At 35.7% G+C, this 25,431-nt stretch overlaps 1 protein-coding gene across 7 annotated transcripts; it reads left to right on the plus strand.

Moving 5' to 3' along the window:
- Nucleotides 1-13,625: 13,625 nt before the first annotated feature.
- LOC126674571 (pentatricopeptide repeat-containing protein At1g62930, chloroplastic-like) lies at nucleotides 13,626-19,953 on the plus strand. Of its 7 annotated transcripts, XM_050369047.2 has the most exons (9): nucleotides 13,840-13,928; nucleotides 14,014-15,480; nucleotides 16,085-17,193; nucleotides 17,327-17,394; nucleotides 17,562-17,616; nucleotides 17,910-17,960; nucleotides 18,290-18,356; nucleotides 19,067-19,142; nucleotides 19,775-19,953. In XM_050369047.2, exon 2 carries the CDS (start codon nucleotides 14,046-14,048, stop codon nucleotides 15,357-15,359), a length of 1,314 nt encoding a protein of 437 aa, XP_050225004.1. In that variant the 5' UTR covers nucleotides 13,840-13,928; nucleotides 14,014-14,045; the 3' UTR covers nucleotides 15,360-15,480; nucleotides 16,085-17,193; nucleotides 17,327-17,394; nucleotides 17,562-17,616; nucleotides 17,910-17,960; nucleotides 18,290-18,356; nucleotides 19,067-19,142; nucleotides 19,775-19,953. The 7 variants fall into 7 exon arrangements, with proteins under 7 accessions (XP_050224999.1, XP_050225000.1, XP_050224998.1 ...); XM_050369042.2 differs by having other exon boundaries at nucleotides 13,626-15,480; nucleotides 16,085-17,222; XM_050369043.2 differs by having other exon boundaries at nucleotides 13,626-15,480; nucleotides 16,085-17,217.
- The last annotated feature ends 5,478 nt before the right edge of the window (nucleotides 19,954-25,431 follow it).

The following is a 25,431-nucleotide window of genomic DNA, read 5'->3' on the forward strand; positions in this document are numbered from 1 at the left end:
TATTTGATAACTCAGCAAGTGTACATTCTATCCGATTCATATAGTAATTCGTGATGAAATTACCATACGATTTCGGAGGGGATTGAAGGATCATATCCGTTTGGAGATTGAAGTCCATGATGAAGTCTACACCCTCTAGCTGTTCGATACATCGAATCATCATGTTCACATGTTCTCCAACACCCTTTCCCTCGGAATGCTTCGCCCGAAATAATTGCTTAGATATCTCATATCTAGCAAAACGACTTGATTCACCATACAACTCTTGTAAGTGAAACAATATTTCGCGAGCTCCCGGATATTTCTCGTGTTGCTTTTGCAACTCGTTATTCATACCAACATATAGCACTTGGCTTGTTCGTCATCTAACTTCCACTTGCACAATGCCTCATGTTCCTCGGGAGGTGCCTCAATCGGCAATGGTCCCGGAACATTTGTCTCAAAAACATATGCTATGTGTTCACTTGCAAGAACTATTTTGAGATTAGATGAACCTATAGATATCAAAGATCTCTAATTAGTATTATTGTCTTGTATATTTAAACCATGATGATTTGGTCTTTATCAAAATGGCCTCCCACTATCTTTCTCGAATCTTACACTTCCAAAATAGGAAACGTAAATCTTTGTTGGAAAAGATTTCAAGCGGGTAATTGAATTCTTGTAGTCATTGTTCTTTCCCTCAGGTACGCCTAATTGCCGTTATTGGGATCACAATATACTACAAGTGAACAACACGTGTTCATCATATCTCATATGAGGTTCAATCATTTCCAGCTCCTAATGTATTCACCCTCAGATACCCATTGTCGTTATTAGGTTTCAGCATTAGTTAAGTTTAACCCATTGAATTAACTAAGATGTATCAATTTGAATAATACACGACTCAGGTACGCCTAATTACCGTTATTGTCGTGTACTATATCGATACACATGTAACATCTCATGTTTAACAATAAACTTAACAACAGCCTCTTAACGATATCATCTCACCCCTATGTATCCATAGCCAACAAGATGATAACTCAAAGCGTGTTAGTTTATTGCTCCAATGGAGAGCCATTGATAAATCAATTTAATGATTAATCAATATAAACTTAATCTTTTAACTTTTAGGAAGATTTCTTAGGGTTTTCAGTTATTCCGGTTTCACTAAGCAGACAACACATTTTAGCATGCATCTTATACATATTAAAGCTAAAATGAATCATGCAATCACACATGTATGATCATGGACTTCCTAGATCTCATTCTTTAGCCACAAAAGAATGAGCAAACTATTACTTGTTCCACATGTTTTGTTGATGACAATATAATGCACAAACGAGTCACGCATTGTGTTAAATAATCACATTAGAAAAATTCCCAGGATAGATTGGAGGGTCACGAGCGGACCACTTAAGTACCAATCTCCTAGACAGAATTTAATCAAATGTAATTAATGTCACAATACCGTTTTCTCGTTTTTTGCAAACAAGACCTAAGCCCTCGGAATTATAAATTACATGCCAATTAATAATTCCTAAGTCCATGATTATTAATACATGCATTCAATCGTAAAGCTTTAATACTTGCTGATACGGTGGCTCCGATACAACTATTGGTAAACAGTGAGGTTGTGGACCAATATGGACTCGATCCTATCTCATAGGGTGACATCCATATGTACCTACCAAAGCACGCATCACATACGCACTAGGACAGAGAGCCTCACTTCGTCACACGATCATGACTGAGAGTTCCCTAGAATCGGATAATCGACACATCTCCATGTGTTGCATCTCCATGAACATTATCCTTTGCTCTGATACCACGGTTGGTGCAGCGGCACGTGAGGGTCCGAATCGTATATTTCAATTCATAATTGGAATTCCAACAATTCGGATCCAGAAATTGATCATATCGATAACAAATGGATCGTCATATCATGTAGTAATTAAAGCACGCATCTAGAAATCGTAAGAAGAATACCTATGTCGATTCTCCAACGATTCTTGTAGTCCCGATAGTACGGCGACCTCACGCTCGTCCACACAAGTATGCGTCCGATTGAATCCTTGCCTTGAAGTAATCTGCAAGAGTTTCTCTTGCCGAGCAACCCTAAGCTCAAACTCTCGCCTCGATTACGTCTTTGCTGGGATGTATCAAAAAACTTTCTCCAAGCTTTTCTGTGATTGGTGACTACTTGAACTCCTTCAAATATTCTCTCTTAAGTGTGGTCTCTGTAGAATGAGCAAAGGCAACCTCTATTTATAGGGTAGAGCTTTGCATAATAATGCAACACCTCACATGCTAGGTGTCACACACCAAGCAAAGGTGTTGCCACCATTCGACACCTCACATGCTAGGTGTCACACACCAAGCATAGGTGTTTCCATCATCTGACATGTCAGATGCTAGGTGTCACACATCAAGCATAGGTGTTACCACCTTCTGACACGTCGGATCTAGGTGTCACACACAGAGATATGCATGACATCATCACATGACATCATCACGTGACATCATCGTATGACATCATCGTGACATCATCACATGACATCATCGTGACATGATCACATGACATCATCGCATGACATCATCGTGACATCATCACATGACATACTTGTGACGTCATCACATGACATCATCGTGACATGATCACATGACATCATCACATTAACTTGGATAAAATACAATTAGGTGCCTACTAATTTATAACTCTTACAAATTATTCCCTAATTGTATTTGTTTTTTTCATATTAGATTAATTTCCGAGATATGCTAGTATCTATATGAAATCGATCTCTCGTAAACTCAATCGGTTGCACTCCCTATTGTGTGTGACTAACTAAGTTCACATCTATATGGCAACGAGAGTCATAAGAAACGCCTTTCTTATATTAAATAATTAAATCCCATTAATTATTAATTCTCGTAGATCGTGAGTGACGTCTAGCAACATATCACGACCCCCAAATAGATATGAATGTTTCGATGCATTCTTTATGAACCAATGTTCATAATTATCGTACACTCAAAATCCCCTTCATCTAAGATTCTGATCTCAACTAGTGTCACGGTTAAGTCAAACACTGTTTGTCTTGATCATATGACCTCATCTCAGTTCTTATTCTTGATAAATATGACTTCCACTAGAAACAACTTTCTAAGTAAGTCATATACACCTGCGCAGGTTTTATCATCCATCAAGAGCAATTTGAGATAGCATAGAATCTTTTCTCCGTTCATCCGGAGTGATAAATCCTCTCTTGGTTAAACCCCTATCTCCATATACAACTAACTAAAGCCAACACATCCCGCGACCCTAGCTCATGAAAGATCTAGGAATAAGGAGTATCAAACTCTAATCACCTATATACAAGATAGTGTCACCGCAAGTCAAAGGACATATGTACAATTATGAAATAGATGACATTAAATTGACTTTGATGAAATACCATATATAAGTCATCTAGCGTCACTTGTTCGACTCACTCAAACCCTTTGAGTGTCCATATGTTTATTATGATCCCCATCAAGTACTATGAGACTCACTGCTTCCTATAATTAGTAACTCTTTACTAATCAGGAGAATAAACAGAGGTGACGATCTTTCTGGGATAATGCGATGCCCTTATTCGTAGGACCCCATCGATCGTGAACGGTTATTTAGATCACTTATATAATAGAATCTGTCACTCATATTCTCAACACCTTAAGAATAGATTCTATCACAATGTGATAAGGACAATATGCAATAAATAAACACTTAGTTGATGAGGCACTTAGTTCAAATAAAACATATATATCATTGCCAATGTGATTTGTTTATACAAGTATAAATACAAAATGGCCCTAGGGCACATACTACTAACATTATCGTTACAGAGTCTTGTCTGAAATAGCTTACACGTTTTTAAAACAGTTCAAACACTCTTCTTTGCCGGCTTTTGAACTTTTCTTTTCAAAATCATCATAAATCATTTTATTGATATTGAAAATCATTATTACAATTGCGCCACAGAGTGATGACACCTCTCATCACAAAAGAGTTGCAATTTCAAATCATTTTTCTTCAAAATATGCATATCTATGATGCATGATATATCGTTTAAAAGATCGTTTTGTATAGAAAATATATATATGTATACTAATGTCAATATGATGCCATAGTGATTTGAATGACATGTTCCATGCGGGGTCTGCGCACAATTGTACTATTAAAGTCGTAAAATCTTTTCATAATAACAAATTTGTAAGTCCTTCAGACCAAAACTCCGTGACGTTCCTATTTTTGCTCACTTAAGACAAACTATGTACTTTATATTCAATTCCTTTGCTAGGCATTATTTAATTTAATTCAATAAATTATGGCTTATTAGACTCTCATTATTGACCACCTGTTATTTTATAACGCATGACTATAAATTTACCTCATTATTCTTGTTTTATTCCTAAAATTGAGTTCTGCTATGTTGTACTTGTACGATTTATTTTACTATTCATCATCCATACCATAATCCTAGTCATACTATATTGAATAGATTATGCTTCCATTGTTATGTTCTTTAGTAATTTTATGCTAAGTTTCATTCTAATAGCTAGCTTTCCTTCTTTAAATCAACATACTTAAAGGTTCTATCAAATCAAGATTTCTTTCTATTCACACGCCTCTTGTTTACGCACCATCCTACTGGTCTATCTATCAACATACTATCGTAAACATAAGTTGTACACATATTTAAATAACACATGGTGCGGCTTGACCAGGTGCTCTACGCCCTCGAGGCGCTACTCTCGGCCTAGGTCCTCTAGCTCGCCTTGGAACATTAACTCCCCTAACTACCGATCCAGAAGCCTCATTTCTATGGACCGAAGGCACTGGCCTCTCACGAGGGAAATAAAAAGGATGGACAGGGTTGTCATTCCATTCACGGTCACTCATTATCCCCGCGGCCCTACCAGCTAATGATCCCATATGCTCATGTGTGAAGTAAAACAACTCAGCGAAGTCCGGTCCCAAGCCTCTAACATACACTACTAGAAAACAGCGTTTTAGCGACGGATTTTAGTGACGGATCTAAAATCCGTCGCTATATTTTTGATTAGCGACGGGTTTTGCGACGGATCTAAAATCCGTCGCTAAACGCCCAATTAAATTGGCGGGATTGATCCCGCCAACATTAGCGACGGATTTTCCGTCGCTAAAGTTGGCGGGAGTAGTCCCGCCAATTGTTTTGGTAAAATTTAGCGACAGATTTTAAAATCCGTCGCTAATTATTGGCGGGAGTACTCCCGCCTTTTTGTTTTCCACAATTAGCGACGGATTTTAAAATCCGTCGCTAAATTACGCCTTTTACGGCAGAATTTAGTGACGGATTTCAAATCCGTCGTTAATTTGCATTGTCAAAAAAAAAATTAAAAGGTATTAAAAATATTATTTAAGATAGTATTTAATAAAAAATAATTTTTAAATTTTTTAATAAAAACTAATTTTTTAATTAAATTTATAACGTTTTTATTTATAAATTAATAATTAAACCTTATTTATAAAATAATAATTACAAATTATTTATTTATTTAAAGTATATAAATATTTTAAAAAATTATTAATTATAAAAAAATTATCTTAGAATGCGGGATTAAATTATGGAAACAAATATTTATGGTTTTTTGTTACATTTAAGTATAATATACATAAATATATAACATGAATATGAGCTGGTTAAGGTGGAGTTATGCGCGGGAGAACTATAAGGTTAAAGAGTCTTGAGTGGGAGCAATGGAAGGATGGGTGACCTACTGGGAAGTTAGCGAAAATTGACAGGTGGATGCGGGTGGGTAATTTAACTCGGGTGGGTGAGTTACGGAGGGCGCGGATGAGTGATTAATTAAATAAAATTTATTTTACGATGTAATTTTAATTTTTTTTAATTTTTTAAAATTAGTGACGGATTAAAATCCGTCGCTAAATCAGTCGCTAATTAGCGACGGATTTAAAATTCCGTCGCTAAAACCGAGACCAAAATCCGTCGCTAAACTTATTTTTCCGTCGTTGTCAAACGTTGCGACCAAAAATGTAGCGACGGACTGTTTCCGTCGCAAATCCGTCGTTAAACATGTTTAGCGACGGATTTCGGTCATTTAGCGACGGAAAAATCCGTCGCTAAATGACTGTTTTCTAGTAGTGATAGCGGCGGTTCACTTCCTCATTATCCCTACCAGTTTCCGGGACCGCTTGCATCATGCGAAGAAACTCATTAGTGTAAGTTTCTATAATGAGCAAAACCCTAGAAAAGATGTTCAACATCACTCTGAGGCTATTCAGACTTGTATCTGCCTGAGTCTCCCTCAAAACCGCTTCTTCCCTATAGTCACGGTACCTATGGGTCTCAGTCCAAAAATGCCTTCTCCTAAATACTTCAATGTCAGAATCTTCAGAAGGATCTTCCGATGGATCCTCTTCTTGCTCACTTTCCTCAGTAGGCTCTTCTTCCTCCTCTTCAAGTAACTCTTTGGGTGTTACCGATCTAACTTGACCTTCAACCCCTCCATTACCATTATTTATTACTCCATTCTGATGAATCTCTAGTGATCCATCACCATCAGTTAAAAATCCATTTTGATGGACTTCTGGTAGCCCACCGTTACCTAGCCTAACTTGTTGAGCAGGAGGCGCTTCCTCCTCATCAAACATTGCATAAACTCGTGCTCTCCTTAACCCAGGCATACTACAATACAAACAATTCCAAGATAAGGTACTATAGACACGCTCAATTATTTTTCACACGCAATATGCATAATTTAATACGTTATTTCTAGCACTTAGTCTACATTTATAATTCATACCTAAAACACATTAAGAGTTGATAAAAATAACGATTACAAGTCAAGACATGATACAAATCCTATGTTGCAGTAGTTTTCCTAGGTAAACTCTCCAAAAGCAGTGATAATTGATACTAACTGCTCTGATACAACCATTGTCACGACCCGATTTCTCGAGCCGCGACCGGCGCTAGGGAATGAGAATTTTGGTTCCGAAACCCGTAGCAAGCCTAAATGTACCAAAAACTTTTTCGCATTTTAAAAATCATTATAAAACTGAAACATTTCATTTTCAAAAATTCGGCAATACAAAGGCTGTAATTTTAACTAACCAACACCTGTAAAATTACAAATCACCCTGCACGATAAACTTTATACAGCCATACATATATTGCCAAGTACCGCTCTAAGCATTTACAAAATATACATATTAAGTAGTTAAACCATAACTACATCTGATGTTTGTTTGTTAATCAGAAAACGAGGTCTAACAAAAAGATATAAACAGGGGCGGTTACTAGACCAAAATATACTTAAACCGCTAACAGGACCTCGACAAAAGTGTAAGCTTGAACTAATGCATCGCTAGAGAGTCAGAAGTTGTACATGCAAAAAGTGATGAGCCTTCCGAAAAAAGGAGTGGAGGCTCGACCTGAACGCTATCTACTGAACACCTGAAAAAATTAATAATCAACGGGTCAGACATAGATGAGTGAGTTCACAATTTACTAATAGTATTATAATTAAAACAAGGTCGCATTGTCAATAAACCATACTTTACTATGCATTCAAATAATAAACTTATAATTAAACATACTTCGATAATTAACGATTAATTAAATAAAACATACATAAAATATAAATTAATAGTTTCCAATATTAGATCCGTTCGAAACCCTAAACCCAAATGCTATGGACTTATTGGACACAATCGATAATAATTGTTTTTCGATCATATCATCCAAGTGGTTGGGTCCCGAGATAGTTCTACCGAGTTAACCGCAACCATCTCTTAATCCCAAGTTGTGGGTCCCGAGATAGTTCGAGCGAGTTAACCCACTAGACACGAGTCCCGAGATAGTTCCACCTAGTTAAACCTTGTGTCTATCACAATTCTTATTATCCTTCTTTTCCATTAATCGATTGATATTCACAATTTATCATTTCAAGTCATTGACCATAGACGCCTAGACTCATATCAGTACTGGTGATCATACAGCCTATTGACGCCCAATAGGTAGCTTGTTTCCCCCGGATCACATATCGGGTTTAAATAATAATTCCGGAAAACAAACGATTCATAAATTTGTATAATAAACGTATGCATAGCGAAACTAGTAAAATAACAATTACTTTAATTAACTTCTCAAATTCTCTATGCCAATATACATGCTTTAAGGCATAAAAAAAATAAAGAGCATTAATTGAATAATAACACATGCTCCTTTAAATAACCGATACTATTTTAAGGGCGATTTCATGATCCAATCACCGCCAATTATAAATCACATTGTCCTTAATAACAAAATATATTATTAACCATTTTCAAAGTATCTCAAATTCACTTTATGCGACCTTTTATAAAGTACATCAAATTTTAATCATTTATAACATAAAATGGTTTATTAATAAAAACATAAGTTTATTATTGAAATATTTTTAATGAAGTTCTAACAATATTAATAATAGTTATATAAATAAACATATTAGTTTAAATTAAAATATTCAATCAAAAACATAAATCTACTTTTATATATAAAAATAATAATACGCGAAAGTAAACCGCGAATCACTTCGATCGCTTAATTCCAATTTTTCAAAAGCAAAATATAGAATAGCTTGTTGCCTAGTCTTCCAATTCTTTTATTTCTCCAATTCGATAACTCGTAGGATCTATAATATAAACAAATATTAAATCACATTCTATTTAAAACTAATTTGCTTACATTGTTTTCGAATATAAATTCAAGTACTCTGACTTGAATTAATACTAAGTCCTCTTATTTTATTTTTGCCTTCTTAAAATAACTTTTATTTACTATCTAATAACTCACACTAACAATTCATACTTTTAAGTGCTTAACTTAGCTTTTAAATCATCACTTTAACTATGTTACATTATTAATCCCATTTGTAACAATTCTTACTCCTAAATATACGTTATCTTATTAACCCCCTTACTCGACTTTTAAGCTTTTTAAAATTTGTTTAAACATTTGCAAACCTCGTCCTTTTAAAACTTTTAAGTTTGAAAACAATTTATGTTATAATCTATTTAACTTCCATTTGAAAATTACTCATTAAACTCTATAAAAATCCCATTTCAGCCATAGTTTCGCACTTAAATTGTTTTTTTTTAATTTCAAAAATACCCCAATCAAATAAAAGTTTCTGGTGGCTCGTGGGTCCGGAGCAACCGGCTGGTCTGCCCCTCGGAGCAGACCAGCTGGTCTGCTCTTTCAAGAGCAGACCATGTATGCTCTTGTTGAGTAGACGGGTCAGGCCACCACGGCCTGACCGGTGTCTCGCCGGCCACTGTTCCTCCTCCAAAATCCGAATTTGATTCACTTCAACTTACAACCTTCTTAATTTTAAAAAAAAATTCAGCTTTTGAAAACTATAGAATTTCAATTGGTACTTGGTTAAAACTCATTCAAACTCAATATTTTAATAGCTTAAACTTAACCCAATTCTTTAATACCTACCAATTAATGTTTAACCATGAATTTACCCTTTAATACCCATTAATTTCCAGCCCTCATTTAACCATTAATTGATCTCAGATTTTAAAAATTAATCTTCTACCATCAATATTAACACATGCAAGTCAAGACCCATTAGAATCACCATAAAGCCTAACTCTCTAATTCAAAATTAATCCATGATTTGAGGTTACTAACCTTAAATTATAACTCAAATAGGTAGAGGATGATTAAATTGAGCCTAATCTTCAAGAACCCAAACTTTTTCTATGCCTTAAAGTTGAATGAATTTGATGAGGAAGATGATGGTGAAGGTAGAAGATGGGTTTTTAAGAGAAACTGATCTTTCTGAAATTTTCTTTCTTTCCTTATATCTAGGCTTAAATGCATTATGGGTTGGGCTTGCTAAAGTAAATGAGTCCATTTAAATAAATCTACTAATTCAATCCAATTTAATTAAGCTACTCCTTTTACTAAAATCCATCATAATTACTTCATCGATCAAGTGGGTCGTTTCCGTGCCGAGCTTAATTCCGATTTTTAAACGACTTGAAATTATACGGAGTCCTTCCCTCAATCCAAAATATTAATTGTTGCCTTTTCCTTAAAATTTTATTATTTAACCGTAAAATTTATTTGTCGCGCTTAGACTCGTAATTTAAAATAATATTTCAATTATTTTAGGATTCTCTTATAATAATCCAAATAATAGAATTTACGGATATTATTTAAATATCCCTTTAAAAAAATCATTTATTTTATTTAATGGAAATTTTATCCAATTCCCCATTAAATCACAATATGCCTATCTCGATATTTAAATACGAGATAAAATTTAATTCTAATTAATTTAATTTAATAATATAGTCCAACTTTATTACTCTCTCCGTTCCAAATTGATAGACAGTTTAAGACAAACACAAGTATTAAGAAATTTAGCAAATCTATGTAAAATGAGTAATTTTATGAAAATATACCACACTTGTCCTTATTTAATACAGTGTTGACTATGCATTTTAGTGGTGTTTTCTCTATTTTTAATGTAATATAATATAATTAATGAGGGTATCCATGCCATTTTATTATTTTAGCAATAAATGACTGCCTATAATTTGGGACAAACAAACTTAGAATAGTGCCTATCAATTTGGGACGGAGGGAGTAAAATTTATTCCTCGTCAAAACGCTATTTTCCGCCTTATTTACAGAAAATCCCTTATTAAAAACGACTTCTAGGACCCTACGGTTTCATGTATGGTCAATTTCGTTCATCAAACTTGTACATTGATCCATAAACTTCTAAAATATTGTAATTAGTCCAATTTCTCAAACTTAGATCACAATCTCTTTGAATTTTTATAGGCTACTTGCAACTAATTATGTTTCAATCATTCAAGTTTGCAACTACGCACTGATCTGACCAGCTTGAATCCAAACAAGCAGACCACAAGCTCGTCACCAGGATGAATTTCTCTACAAATCATCATTGGACGCTTAAGTCTCTTATCACTTTTTTTACCTGTTCGAAAATTATATGTATACAGTGTGCCATGAAAAAGGTGGCAAAAGGTCTTTTTTTGTCCCTGAAAATGTTAAAAAGGGCTTCCAAGGCCACTAAGATTAGGTTTTTTGTAATTTGGTTAAGAGAAAATGAGAAAAGATACTCTATTTTCTAAAATAATATGATTTCCTACCTCAACAAGGAAAAGATCGAGAAAATACCTCGTCCTTTTAAGACAATTATTTTTTTACTCTAAGATATATTTATATTATAATTATACCTACTTTTTATTATTATTTTACTCTAACTAAATTTCTTTTACTCAAATCATATTATCACCTGTTACTTTTTTATTTTCTCTCTCTCTCTCTCTCTCTCTCTCTCTCTCTTCTTTTCCTTTTTCTTCTTTTTTATTTTTTCTCTATTTTTATTTTTTTCTTCTTCATCGTTCCTTCATTGCTCCGCCATCGTTTCGTCGTCATTCCGCCGTTATTTCATGTTTGATTTTAGCAATTTTTTTCTTAATTTGTGGTGATTAATATGATTTATGTTAACTTTCAGATCTAAATAAATTACTCTTTGATTTTTTCAATTTTAGATCTAAAAATCTGCTTGCAAATAACGATTTTCTGTACAAAAAACGATTTTCTGCAGACAAAACAGCATCTGATTATCATATGAGTATCACTGCGTTATCATCAAATTATCATAACACTGTAGAAAAAATAATTTTTTATAAAAAAAACCTCTGATTATCATATGAGTATCACTGTATTATCATGTAGTTATCATAACATTGCGGAAAAAAATGTTGCATAAAATAATGTTTGATTATCATATCGTTATCGTAATATTATCATATATCGTTATCATAACATTATCATATAATACCGAGATGATGATATTTATGGTATCAAGATGATAATGTTATGATAATATCTATGATTATGTTATGATAAAACTGTATCTGATTATCATGTCAGTATCAGAATATTATCATATTATTATCATAACACTGCAGTAAGATAACTAGATGATAATGAAATATGATAAGATTATGATAATTGGATGATAACGTACGCAAAAATATAATTACAGAAGAATTTATGATAACCAGATGATAACGGAGTAAAATTATAAATATTCTTAAGGGTTAAGTGCAAATGCATACACGAACTTTACCCTAATTTGCAACTTCAACATAAATTTTGAAACTTGTCAATGTCAGTAACCAACTTTTATTTTTTGGAAAATTACCGACCAATCACGCAACGACACATGGCAGTATATTACAATGTCCACGTTAGTATTTTTCGTGTTTGGTGTATCGATTTGCCAAAAGTGTAAAGTTGGTTACTAACATTGACAAGTTTCAAAGTTTATGTTGTAATTGCAAATTAGGGTAAAATTCGTGTATGAATTTGCAATTATATTTTTAAACCCAGAGTAAAAACATAAATCTGAAAAAAAAAAACGTGAGGTATTTTCTGCAACTTTTCCGTATTGAGGTAAAATGTGCAAATATTTTCATTTTTGAAGTAAATACCTAAATTTCCCTTTGGTTAATCAATAAAGTAGCCCATAAACTTCTAATGCATTGCAATTAGTTCAATTTCTTAAAATTCTATCATAACGCTTTTGGATTTTTATGGGCTATTTGCAACAATTACACTTCAATCCTTCAAGTTTATCGCTGTACATCGATATAGTCCACTTGAATTCTAATAAGCGGATCACTAGCTTGCCACCTGGACGCGTATCTTTAGAAATTCTCACCGGACGCTTAAGTCTCTTATCACTTTTCTAACTGTCTGGAAAACATGTGTCTATAATACTGAGTTTTAAATCACTAAAGAATCGCCAAAAAACCACCGCCGAATATTTTGGTGGATTTTTTTTAATATCCAGATTAGATTCAAATTTAATTTCAATTTGATAGATGACGTCGATTTTGGTGGATTTTTTTTATTAGCATATTCAATATGAAGTGAGCCTAACACGAATTTTGGATGGACTTAAATAGATTTTATATTATAATATTTATGTTAGATAAAAGAAAAATTCAAGTAAGTTTTATTAGATTTTATGGTAATACGAGATGTGTTGATTTTGAAATTAGATGAAATAATATGTGATCACATCGATCAAGTGAGCCTCATAAACTTAAAATTTACCTACAATTCACTCATGTATATAATAAATGTTAATATACGATCAACGGTCAATGAAAATCATTAGTTGATTGGTTATCATTGACCGGATACGGCGACCGAAAAGTCCAATCGAGTTCCGGTCATTTGTGACGGAACTCCGTCGTGTAGGCACTACCTGTTACCCTAAAAATGACTAGCCATTAGTATAAAAGAGTTGTTTTTTTTATATAATTTGCGGGGCGAGCGCTCGTGGGAGGAATCGAATCGACGACCTAACAGTTTGCTGCTTAAGGCTTATACCATTCGAGTTATAGTTCATTGGTGTGTCTTTTTTTTTTTTTTATAATTGGGAAGTGAGCGTTTGTGGGAGGTAAAAAAGTGTAATTTTTATAAGTAAATTTTTAAAGTGAAAGGTAGTAGCTTCGTCTGTGTAAATTATAAAAGTAGTTAAAATAGGTTGATTATGAAGCAGTGCCGCCACTGCGGGCGTTTGAAACTAAAAGTGGGAGTTTGAAATCCAGCATGAGAAGAAGAAGTGCATAGAGAAAGATGAGGGCGGTTGTAGTAGGTGGTAGTGTTGTTTCAGCGCGTTTTGGGTTTAATTTGCTTCATTCCGCCAAACACGGTTGTTCCTCCGCCTTAGCAATCAACCCACTCCCCTCCATTCTGCAATTGAATAAAATACTATCCGCCCTTCTCAAAATGGAATATTTCGAGGAGGTCTTTTCTTTGTGGAAAGGAATCGAAATGAGTGGCATTCCGGTTAGTAACTGCTACTTTTCTATTTTGATTAATTTCTACTGCAATTTACGCCATATTGATTCTGCCTTTTCTGTCCTCGCTAAAGTCCTCAAACTTGGATTTCAATTTGACATCATCATGTTCACTATTTTAATCAAAGGCCTTTCCCAACAAGGTCACTTTACTCATGCCGTCCAACTGTTTGATCATATAGTGGCCCAGGGCTATACCCCCAACACTTACACTTATAGTGTCATTCTCAATGGTTTGTGTCAAACTGGACAGCTCCATGCGGCTCTTACTTTACTTGACCAAATGGGCGCCAGAGGCTGTCGCCCCACGGTCATCGAATACACTATCCTTATCCACACTCTGTTGAAGCATAAACTCGTATTTCAGGCGTTGCGCCTCTTCTCCCAAATGAAGATTAAAGGCATAATGCCCGGAGTTGTCTGCTACACCTCTTTAATTCACGGCCTTTACAACTCTGCTCGCTGGAACGAAGCTTCTGCTCTTCTTAGTCAAATGCTGGTCAGGGGTATTCAACCCGATGTTGTTACCTTTGGCGTGTTGGTTCGTGGACGTTGTAAACAGGGAATGCTTTCAAAGGCTCACGGTATTGTCCAATTAATGCTGCGCAGAGGAATAGACCCCGGTGTTATCACCTATAACTCATTGATCCATGGATATTGTTTACACAACAACTTAAGTCGAGCGCAAAAAGTATTTGATCTAATGCAGACCAAGGGTTGTACACCTGATTACTATACTTACAACATCTTGATTCATTTCTACTGTAAGGCCGAAATGTTGAATGAGGCGCTCTGGCTTTTTGACGACATGCATCATAATAAAATGGCTGATGTTGTTACTTGTAATTCTCTTATACAATGCATCTGTCAAGTGAAGGACCCTTGGGCTGCCCGCCAGTTTTCCAAGAAGTTAAATGCTAGCGGCTATCCTCCAGATACTGTAACCTACTCAATTTTGCTCCATGCTTTCTGCAAACATGGATATCTTGATGTGGCATTGACCCTATTTCATGAAATGCAGAACAATAAGTTGAAGCCTGATTGTTTTATCTATACTATTCTCATTTACAGCATGTGCAAAGCTAGGAAGATTAAAGAGGCAAAGGAACTATTCTCTAGACTTACCATAGACGCTTCGCAGCCTAACATTCAAGTTTACAATGGACTGGTCTATGAACTTTGTAGAAGTGGATTACTAGACGAAGCATTTCAGGTCTTCAAAAATATGAAAGGAATTGGCTGCTTGCCAGACGGTCGCTCTTATAATGCGATTGTCCAGGGATTTCTCTGGTACAAGGACTTATCAGCTGCAAAACAACTTATTGATGAAATGTTAGAAAATGGATTCTCTGTAGATGCCACTACAATCAGCTTGATATTAGATGTGAGACGTACCTATGATGATTACAAACCACATTAATGCTATGCCAATATGACCATGACAGTCATGATACAAATTAATTGCCTTGCACTGTTTTGTTTTATTCTTCTACAGATAACGATGCTCATTACAACTGCATGTTTATACCTAAAAATCTCAGGTTAGAACCTCCCCTTCTCTCACTTTAATATAAAAAATGCATGGATATTTGGTTTTATCAAAAAGTTGGCATGTTGCTTGTATTGTACCACTTCTTGTTTTAAAATGAACACAAAGCTCTCTCATAAGGGTATAGTTATTTCCTTCGGGAACTTATTCAAGTATTCTGTCCCACTTGTAATCAGTTTATGCTGATTGATCTTGTGAAGATATGATATATGTCAAATAGTCTCATTATTGTAATCATAAAATATCTCATAATGGAAAATTTACTTTTATGTTCTAGGATACATTACAGGCGTAGGATCAAATTAAAGAGCTGTAGATGAGCTATGATTAACCTATATGTTGAAGCATGTCATAATATGCTATCACAATTCTTATTACTGTCTAATTTAGGAGCAAGAATGCATCAAAAGCCTGCATTTCTTTGTATTCTAAGCATGATGTCTTTCATCAATAGATTGTTTTATATGGTAAAGTCAAGTGGTTTGTTGACACTCTTAGCTCTTGTATATTTTGTGTTGCTCGTATGGAACATATCATATTAAGTTTATCCATTTGGTATAAGTCGTTATGGAATAATGGTGTGTGGAATTGACCAGGTGTGCTGCTTTTGTTCAATGGCAATTGTGGAAAAGCAGAAACAATTTCTGGTTCAACAGTAATGATCAGTCCCCTTAGCAAATTGTGTAGAAAGCTTGAGTTGCTGAGCAAAACAATTGTGACGCAAGAGAATCAAGTCAGGAGCAGTCATAATAGGTCTGATCATGTTCAACAGCATCACGTATGGCAGCTCCCTCCTGCAAATTTCCTAAATATTGCTTTGGATGGTGTTGTTCAAACCCAAAAGAGGTTTACTTGTGGAGGCCTGGTGTGTAGAGACTTGCAGAGTCAGCTACTTGGAGTTCATTGTCTCAGGGCTGATGGCATAATACACCCTCAGTTGTAGAGGCCTCAACTCTTTGCCTGGAGGCTGAATGGGCAGTAGACACAATTGAAAGTTGGTTCATTTTCGAAGGAAATACAAAAGGCTCTGTGGATGCTACTTGTGGGCATGATCTGGCTAGGAAGGATATAGGAGTGGTCCTTCAAGATTATCAAGTCCAATACTACTTTTGTTCCTCGAAATGCCAATGGAACAGCTCATGAAGTAGCAAATTTTTCTCATATAACGATGTTTTTTCTTATTCTAATGGAATTCCATCCTTTTTGGCAAAAGAAAAAATGGTTGGACTTAATTACTATCAATATCTACGGAGGGGCAGCAACTTCCCTAGTTCTCCGGTAGAATTACACGTCCTGAATCAAGTGAAGACTTTTGGTTTCCAGTGTAATTTGAGGAGCTTTAAGTGTTTTGAGTGTAGAGGGGAATTCCTGCAAGGATTAAAAATTTTGGAAGGAAGAAAATGCATTACAAAAAAGCAGTTATATATGGAATGGACTTAACACACAATTAATAACTCTTTCAGAATAGACAGGATGTCAATTCTCAATGATGGTGTCAACATCAGGTTCCCTAAGTCTGCTATTTGGGGAGGCAACAAGTTGTTCAGTTGTCTACTGGCACGATGATTCAAAACTCAATGATGGTATGAAACATGAGGGCTTATAAGTTTTGCTATATCGGGGAGCAACCAGCTGCCTCCGTCAACTGCTTATCGACGGTTTTGAATCTAGGTCGTTCAAATCTAGTATGCATTGACATTCTACTGTAAGGAACTAAACGGCTCAAGCTGTAAAGTATTTTAATCTCTGTGTCTCTATTTGATTTCTCTCATCATTCTTTTGCGGGTTTCTAATCTCAAAATCTTAAAACTCTTTTTCCCTTTTATTGGTCATCTCAGGTCCTTCTTTTCATATCTTGCAAGCTGCAAGATCTTTTTAAGATTTGTAATCATGGATCTATTTAAAGGTATTTTCTGTCAATCTACATAAATCACTTTTCGTTGTGGGATTTATTTATTTCCAAATCCTTAAGATAAATCAAAATGTGCTATGTTGAAATCATACAAAGAGTACACTGATATTTTTATAGTAAAATTTGATGCTTTCTGTGTTTGTGATTATGGTCCTTTATAGGTGAGAAAATTATATCTCAGTGTCTCTATTATGAGCAGCTGCTTGCAAATCCTAAGTAAGTCCACTCATGTTCTTTGTTTCCCTTTGTTTTCTTGGTTTATAATATTTAAGTTTTACATTTTGGGAATTTTATTCTTATTAATTTTACTTTGGCATATCCTTCAAATGTTCTCTTGTGATTTGGGTGGAATTTTGAATATTTTAACTGGTTCGACTTTGTTTTATCGCTTTCGAGGTTATCCATATATTGAGGTTACATTGTAGTACTCAATTTTTAGAAGTTATGTTGCTTAAAATTTCTATTTGTTTAGTTTGAAGTAGTAGTGAATATCTAATTCCTGAATGCAGATTATCGTTTGTCAATGTGCTCTTGACTAGGCCACACCTGCCGCTATACTGGTATCTTCTCTCTTCACCTAGCTTAAATTTGGAGTATTTACAAATAAAATCATAACTTTTACCTTGAAGTGTATAATTCTATTACGTATTTTCAAAGTTAACTATATCATTCACAATATTAATATCTTTTGCAATTTGATACACCTTTACAAATTCTAACATATCTGTGATTATATGGCATTCTAAAAACAGTTTGTATGCAACATTATCCAACAAATTAGCCACATTGAAACGCACTGTTTTATGCATGAAATTCAAAATACTCGAAACAAAGTTGTTTCTCACTCCAAACACATCCTTATCTTTTCTCTCTCTATAACCTCAATCAGGTGCTGACGTTGAATCCTGGAAGGATAGGACATTTGAGTTGGTATCACCATGGCAAGCGCCGGACTGGTATGTTCAACCATGTTATTGGTGTTTTCCACACTAATTATCTGAGAATGTGACAAGCTAGATGTGATTCAGATTCCAAAATTTTAAATTGTGATCGAATTGCGAAAACAATTTAATTTTTGAATGACATTGCTAAATATTAAGGGACATGATAAATTGCAATACATGACTTCTTTTCCTCTCTCTATCCTTTTTTTCTTAGGAACTCCCTGTCCTCCTTTTTACTACATTATTTACAATTAGTTTTCATAACAATTGTCTGACCTGCAGTGACATAGGTTGTTACCCTTGGAGCTTATAGAACAATTGAGTTGTCTAATTATTTCTCCTTTCATTAATTTTATTTATTGTGAAATTTTGTTTCGTTTCACAAATATATTCAAAGGGTTTTATCTTAGTAATTATTTTATCATATTTCACTTCCATAACATTAGTGCTTATTCAGTGCTACAACTTTTCATTAGCGTATATGATGATGTTCGCTATAACCATCTTTATTCATTATCTGTCCGTTTAATGGAAAAACAAACATGATGTGCATTTTTTAGGAGTAAAATGAAACTATGTGAGTAAAGCTATCTGTCGTTTGAGTCGGTCAATCACCAGAAGTTGAAAATATATCTTATTGTTCTCTCCTCCGGTTATCTGTTTTCTATTTTTTAATATGCTTGCCTTTTACATGAACTTGATAGTTATGATTCAATGCGCAGAATTGATATTCAAATCTTAAAGTGGATGCCTTCATACCTTTCTCTATATGTGACTTGAACATCTATCTTCTTGCAGGTGATTTTGTTTGCTCTTTTGATACTCTAGTCTAAACTATGATTATATAAAGGCTTAATGGTGCCAAAAAGTCAAACTTTTTATAAATTTATTCAAAACTTTTAAAATTTATTATCTATTCGAGTTTGATAATTTCATTGGAATTCTATCCTATTTTTTCGATCGATTTAATTGTGTCAATTTTTCACCTCATTGCAATACCCATTTACTTTTTTTGTTCATTTTGATCTTCAAATTTGCTTCTTTTGGCATCACACTTGAAAGATAGAGAATTTTGAATTTGAATTTTAATGTTGCTGATTTCTTTTAAATTAGGAGTTAAATTTTGCAATTCTTAAACATTAAGTTTTACTAGCTAAGAAGTTGGTATAAAAATTCAACTAAAAACCCAATACATAATTGTGACATCAGTAACATTATTACGGTCTAAATTCTGTATCAAACTATGGTGTGATATACTGTTGTTCATACTATAGTTTATCTATTATAAAAATTGATGTTTAGGGTTTCATCTAAATCAGTTATCTGGCTGTATTTTTAATGTTTTACATGCGATTTTTATTTTGTTAATGTTCTTAAGTAATTATGTAGATTCACTCAATATTGACCCTGTTGATATTTCTCCTTTACAGGCAATTTGACGTGACCAGACTTCCAGTCCTTGCTTCAGAAGTCATTTTTGTGTAATGTCACTCTAGAACTGCGTAGTTCAATGTATCTGACAGTTCATTTTTAACGTTTACTCTGATCGAACCGTTGTTAATGTATATGGTTTTGAAAGGTTGCCTGTTTATATAAAACGTTTTTACCAGTTGTTGATATGTTAAACTGGTTTGACTGTTTTAAATTGTATTTGAAATAGGACAATTATGTTATATGAGATTTATTTTCACGCCCTAGTATTTAGAAATACAATCAACGTATTGTGATAACGTTTGCATAAAGGTTTAAAGTGTTTCTAGAAAGCAGATGAAACCTTTTTGTTATTTCAAAACACGAGAAATTAATAAAGGTTTTTAAGCTTAGTACGGGTTTAAGAACTATTATTCCCATTTTCTAACGCCGGTCTTGATTTGAGATTTTGGATTGTGACATATGGGGGTCAACTACAATATTGTGATGTATATTTAGCATCTTAATTTCAACTCCTATTTTCTTAATACAAATTTATACTTGTGAGCACGGTATTCCAAACGTGAATTCAGGACAAGGCTACCTTGTCTCACTAGATACATATTTAAGGGAATGATTATATATGGCAGGGATGAGACCTATTCATTATGCCAATTTTATTTAATTATTTTTCCGTCGTTATCACGTTAGATTTGCAGTTGTCATCCGGAAGCCGAAAGAAATGTCGGTGGGCTTTCCGGGTAACCAACCCCAGCTCTATAGAGATTCTCGATTCAATCTGGGAATCTACTAATATACTTGCAACATAAGCCATAGGCAAAATTATTGAGTCTCTTAACATGATTTATTTGTATTTTTATTGGAAAGTGATGCATAAAATTACAAGTATACAATATCGTGAATAAGTAACAAAGAATAAGTAGACTGTTGAACCCACAAGAAATGAATATAATACCAAGATTCTGATCTCGACTGATGTCACGATTAGTCAAACACTAAATATCTCAATCATATGAGCTCATCTCTCCATAACAATTCTTGACAAGTATGACATATATTAGAAACGAGTTTCTTGTATTAGGACTCTTTCTAAACAATTCATATTCTCATAGAAGGACTTCATTCATTAAAAAGATAGCATACAATCTTATTCATGTTCATTTAGAGTAATGGATCCTCTCTGGGCTGAGCACCTATCTCTATATACAACTAATTACATCAAACATATCCCGTGATCCTAGCTCATGAAGGATTTAGGAATTAGGAGTATCAAACTCTTATCACCTACATACAAGATAGAGTTACCGCAAGTTTTGGGCCTTTTCCTCCCAAATTAACCTCTTCTAACTTTCCATGAGGCTCGGTCTTAGATTATGATGTAGCGGAAGTCACAACAAAGAACAAGATACTTTAAAAGCTGTTGATAATCAAATTATGCCAGCAATTAACTTCTAAAACCTATTGATTCAAATAAAAGAGTACTAGGCAATAGGCATCAAATAATCATTGATTCAAAGAATACCGAATTTGGGAAATACAAATTAATTCTCAAAACATCAAAAACTGCCGTTCAACAACTCATAAGGTTGTTTAAATACTAAGACAAAATAAAAACCCTAAACTGGGTATAAAACGAAATAAACTAAAAAGCCTCAAAAACTGCCGAAATCACAAAAATGCCATTACGCCACTTTGCGCTCCATTTTCTCCTTGAACTCAAAATCTGTCTCCGCAACCGCATTATTCCCGCCAGGGTAGAAAAAATTCGACCTCGAATTTGCAGTAGCCTCATCATCAGAAGAATCACCATGAAAAGGAATCAAATGCTTGACATTGAACACATCAGCCGTTCGGATATGGCTAGGCAATTTCAAACGGTAAGCATTGGAGTTGATTTTCTCGATGATCTCCAATGGTCGAATCTTCTTGGCAGACAGCTTGTTGTAGTCTCCAACCGAAAACCGCTCTCTAGTCAGAACAGCCCACACATAATCGCCTACATCATACTCAACAAAACGTCGCTTTCCATCTGCAACTTGTTTGTATTATGAGTTAGCCTGTAATAAGTTATCATGAACCGCCCGATGAACTTCCTGCAAGCCATTCACAAAATCCTCTGCTTTCGACTGCACCTTGACATTGCTCGGCAATGGCATAAGACCCAACGGACCTTTGGGGGCGATCGAATACACCACCTGAAAAGGACTGAACCCGGTACTCCTATTGACCGCATGGTTATGAGCAAACTCTGCCTGACACAATTTCTGATCCCAGCTCTTCACATGAGTGCCAACCAAACACCGCATCAAATTTCCTAACGACCGATTCACAACTTCAGTTGACCATCAGTTTGAGGGTGGTAGGCACTACTGAAATTCAGCTGCGTGTTCACCATCTTCCACAAGCTGCGCCAAAAATGACTGAGGAACCGAGTATCTCTGTCCGAAACAATAGACGTGGGCAACCCATGAAGACGGTACACCTGTCGAAAGAATAATTGTGCCACTGAAACAGCATCTGTCGTTTTCTTGTAAGGAATAAAGTGGACCATTTTAGAAAAACGATCAACAACAACATAGATAGAATCATACCCTCGCTGAGTACGCGGCAATCCCAACACAAAATCCATGCTAACATCCGCCCACGGCTGCGATGGCACTGGGAGCGGCATGTACAAACCCGCATTAGTTGCCGCTCCTTTCGAAACTTGGCAAACACGACATCTCTGCACGTACTTCTCCACCTCTTTTCGAATGGTAGGCCAAAAGTAAGATGAATGAACCAGATGTAAGGTCCTGTCACGCCCAACATGCCCCTCTCCATGCATCTCTCGAATAATATGCATTCGCAAACTGCTCTCCGGAATGCACAACTGGTTCCCTTTAAATAGAAATCCGTCATGCAACAAAAACTCTGTCTGTTCTCCTGCTCGCACTTTCCTCATAACCACAGAAAAATAAGGATCAGTCTCAAGCAAATCAGTAAACGAGTCTAAACCAGGTACCTCAACACGTAAAAAAACCAAGAAGTTACTGCGACGACTCAATGCATCTGCCACCCGGTTTGTAACCCCCGCCTTATGCTTGACCACAAAAGTAAACCGTTGTAGATAAGCCACCCAAGTAGCATGACATGGTAACACTTTATCCTGGCGGTGCAAATGCTTCAACGCCTCATGGTCAGTGTACAGAACAAACTCCTTGTGGTACAAGTAATGCCACCAATGCTTGACCGCTTGCACCACTGTGTAAAATTCCACATCATATGTATTGTAGTTCAGCTTTGCTCCATTCAGTTTCTCACTGAAATATGCCACTGGTCGACTGTTTTGACTCAGAACAGCCCAATCCCCAACTTCAAAGCGTCACTATGCAGCTCAAATGGTTGTGAAAAATCTGGCAGCACTAGAATAGGAGCAGTCGTCAACCGCAGCTTAATCTGCTGAAATGCTGCCTCGGCCTCCGCTGTCTACTCAAACTTTACACCTTTCATACAGTCGGTTACAGGAGCCATAATACTACTGAAATGAAGTATGAACCGCCTATAGAAAGATGCCAATCCATGAAAACTCCAAACTTCAATAATGGTACTCGGTTGAGGCCAGTGTTTCACCACCTCAATTTTCGAATCATCCACCTGCAGTCCCACCTCAGACACGATATATCCCAGAAATAACACTTTTCGAGTCAGAAAAGCGCACTTCTTTTTGGCAGCGAATAGGCTGTCCCTGCGAAGCACACATAAAACCTCTCGCAAGTGCTGAAGATGCACCTCGTGATTAGCACTGTATATCAAAATATCATCAAAATACACAACAACAAATTTACCGATAAAAGGTCTCAAAGCTTGGTTCATCACACGCATAAACGTACTCGGTGCGTTTGATAACCCAAACGGCATCACCAACCACTCATACAGCCCCTCACGGGTTTTAAAAGCCGTTTTCCACTCGTCCCCAACTCTGATGCGAATCTGATGGTATCCGCTCTTCAAATCCAGCTTGGTAAACACCGTCGCCCCACTGATCTGATCAAGTAAATCATCCAGTCGTGGGATAGGAAAACGGTACCTGACTGTGATTTTATTAATTGCTCGACTGTCCACACACATTCGAAAAGTCCCATCCTTCTTAGGTGTTAGAAGGGCTGGTACTGCACATGTGCTCATACTCTCACGCACATGTCCCTTAGCAACCAAATCCTCCACCTGCCGCCGCAACTCCTCATGTTCCGCAGGACTCATCCTGTAGTGAGGTCTGTTAGGCAAGGCTGCCCCCGGTTCCAGATCAATGTGATGTTGAATATCACGCAATGGCGGCAAAGCGGACGGTAAATCATCCGGAAACACATCTGCAAATTCAGCCAAAAGCGGTGCGACTTCTTCTGGTACCGCAGATTCGTCGACTGTTTCTTTCCCAATCAACACATACACAGTTTTTGCAGTCTGCAGCTCCTCCTCAAATTTTGCCAGGGACAGCAAGTTAGTGCTACTCTCCACTGGTTTTGCTGTCTCTACACCACGACTGGGCTGTAACACAATTTTAACACTCTCGATGTCACGACCCAATCTCATGGGCTGAGACCGGCGCTAGGGAATGGGAGTGGTTGCTCCGAAACCCGTAGCAAGCCTAAAAACGTAAAATAATTTTTCGCGAATATAAACGTCATGCATGACATACATAAACACGTGTCATGCAGAATCATACATGCCAGGCATACATGTCCTCTGACAGTCACAATATAAATAACGCAGCAAGCGTAAAACGTTTAAAACTTTAAAACGTTAAAGTTATATTACAGAAAATTATACATACAAGCTGACTAGCAAAATACTTATCTACTGCAGCTCTAAGAGTAAAGTACTGTTTCTCTACATACTTTCAAAAATACGGACTTCTGAAAGTAGGATAGAAGTCCGTTGCTTCAAAGCGTCTTTATCCTGAAAGGAAATCTGTAAGGGGTCAGTATATTGGGATATACTGAGTGAGTTCATACATTTACTAATAAGTATTCAAATAAAACATAAAACGATATTCAATCGTATGCAGCCCAGTACAAGATCCGATTGAAACCTTAGTCCTCAAACATACTAATCATCTATCAAGCAACCCAATCATTAATATCAAATTGCGAGTCCAACTCGCTGGTGGCCCAGCCACTAGATACGGGGACTCCAGACTACACCGTAGCCGAGTGCTCACTCGTATCAAAATCATATACCCAATCGTAAATTTCATAATCATCATCAGCTCCCAACAGAGTCATATCAAAACTGGTGATCACACAGTCCTATTGTCGCCCAATAGGTAGCACGTTCCATCAGATCAATACTGGTTTCAAATCAAGCATATGCATTTCATAAAAAAAATTCGCATTGCAATCATGCAAAACAAACATAAAGCAATATAAAATATTTGCTTAAATAAATACTTTAAAAGCAAATCGTATAAACTCACAGAAAACGCTTATCCAAAAATATGCCGGGGCTTAGAAACGTCAAGCTTCCCAAACTACTGGTCCAGCTGCTTCTTGCCTCGCCGGATCTAAAACAATTTTAAAACATTTGACTTGTATTAGAATCCTATTCTAAGATTGACTCTAGACTCGAGACTCGACACATTTTACTTTCATTAACCGTCGTGCTTCTCACGTAATTA

This window comes from Mercurialis annua, linkage group LG3 (genome assembly GCF_937616625.2).
Source record: "Mercurialis annua linkage group LG3, ddMerAnnu1.2, whole genome shotgun sequence".
Classification (NCBI taxonomy): Eukaryota; Viridiplantae; Streptophyta; class Magnoliopsida; order Malpighiales; family Euphorbiaceae; genus Mercurialis; species Mercurialis annua.

What these genes read in the sequence shown, in the direction of transcription:
- LOC126674571 (XM_050369042.2), top strand. Translation starts at nt 13,716, where the DNA reads ATGAGGGCGGTTGTAGTAGGTGGTAGTGTTGTTTCAGCGCGTTTTGGG.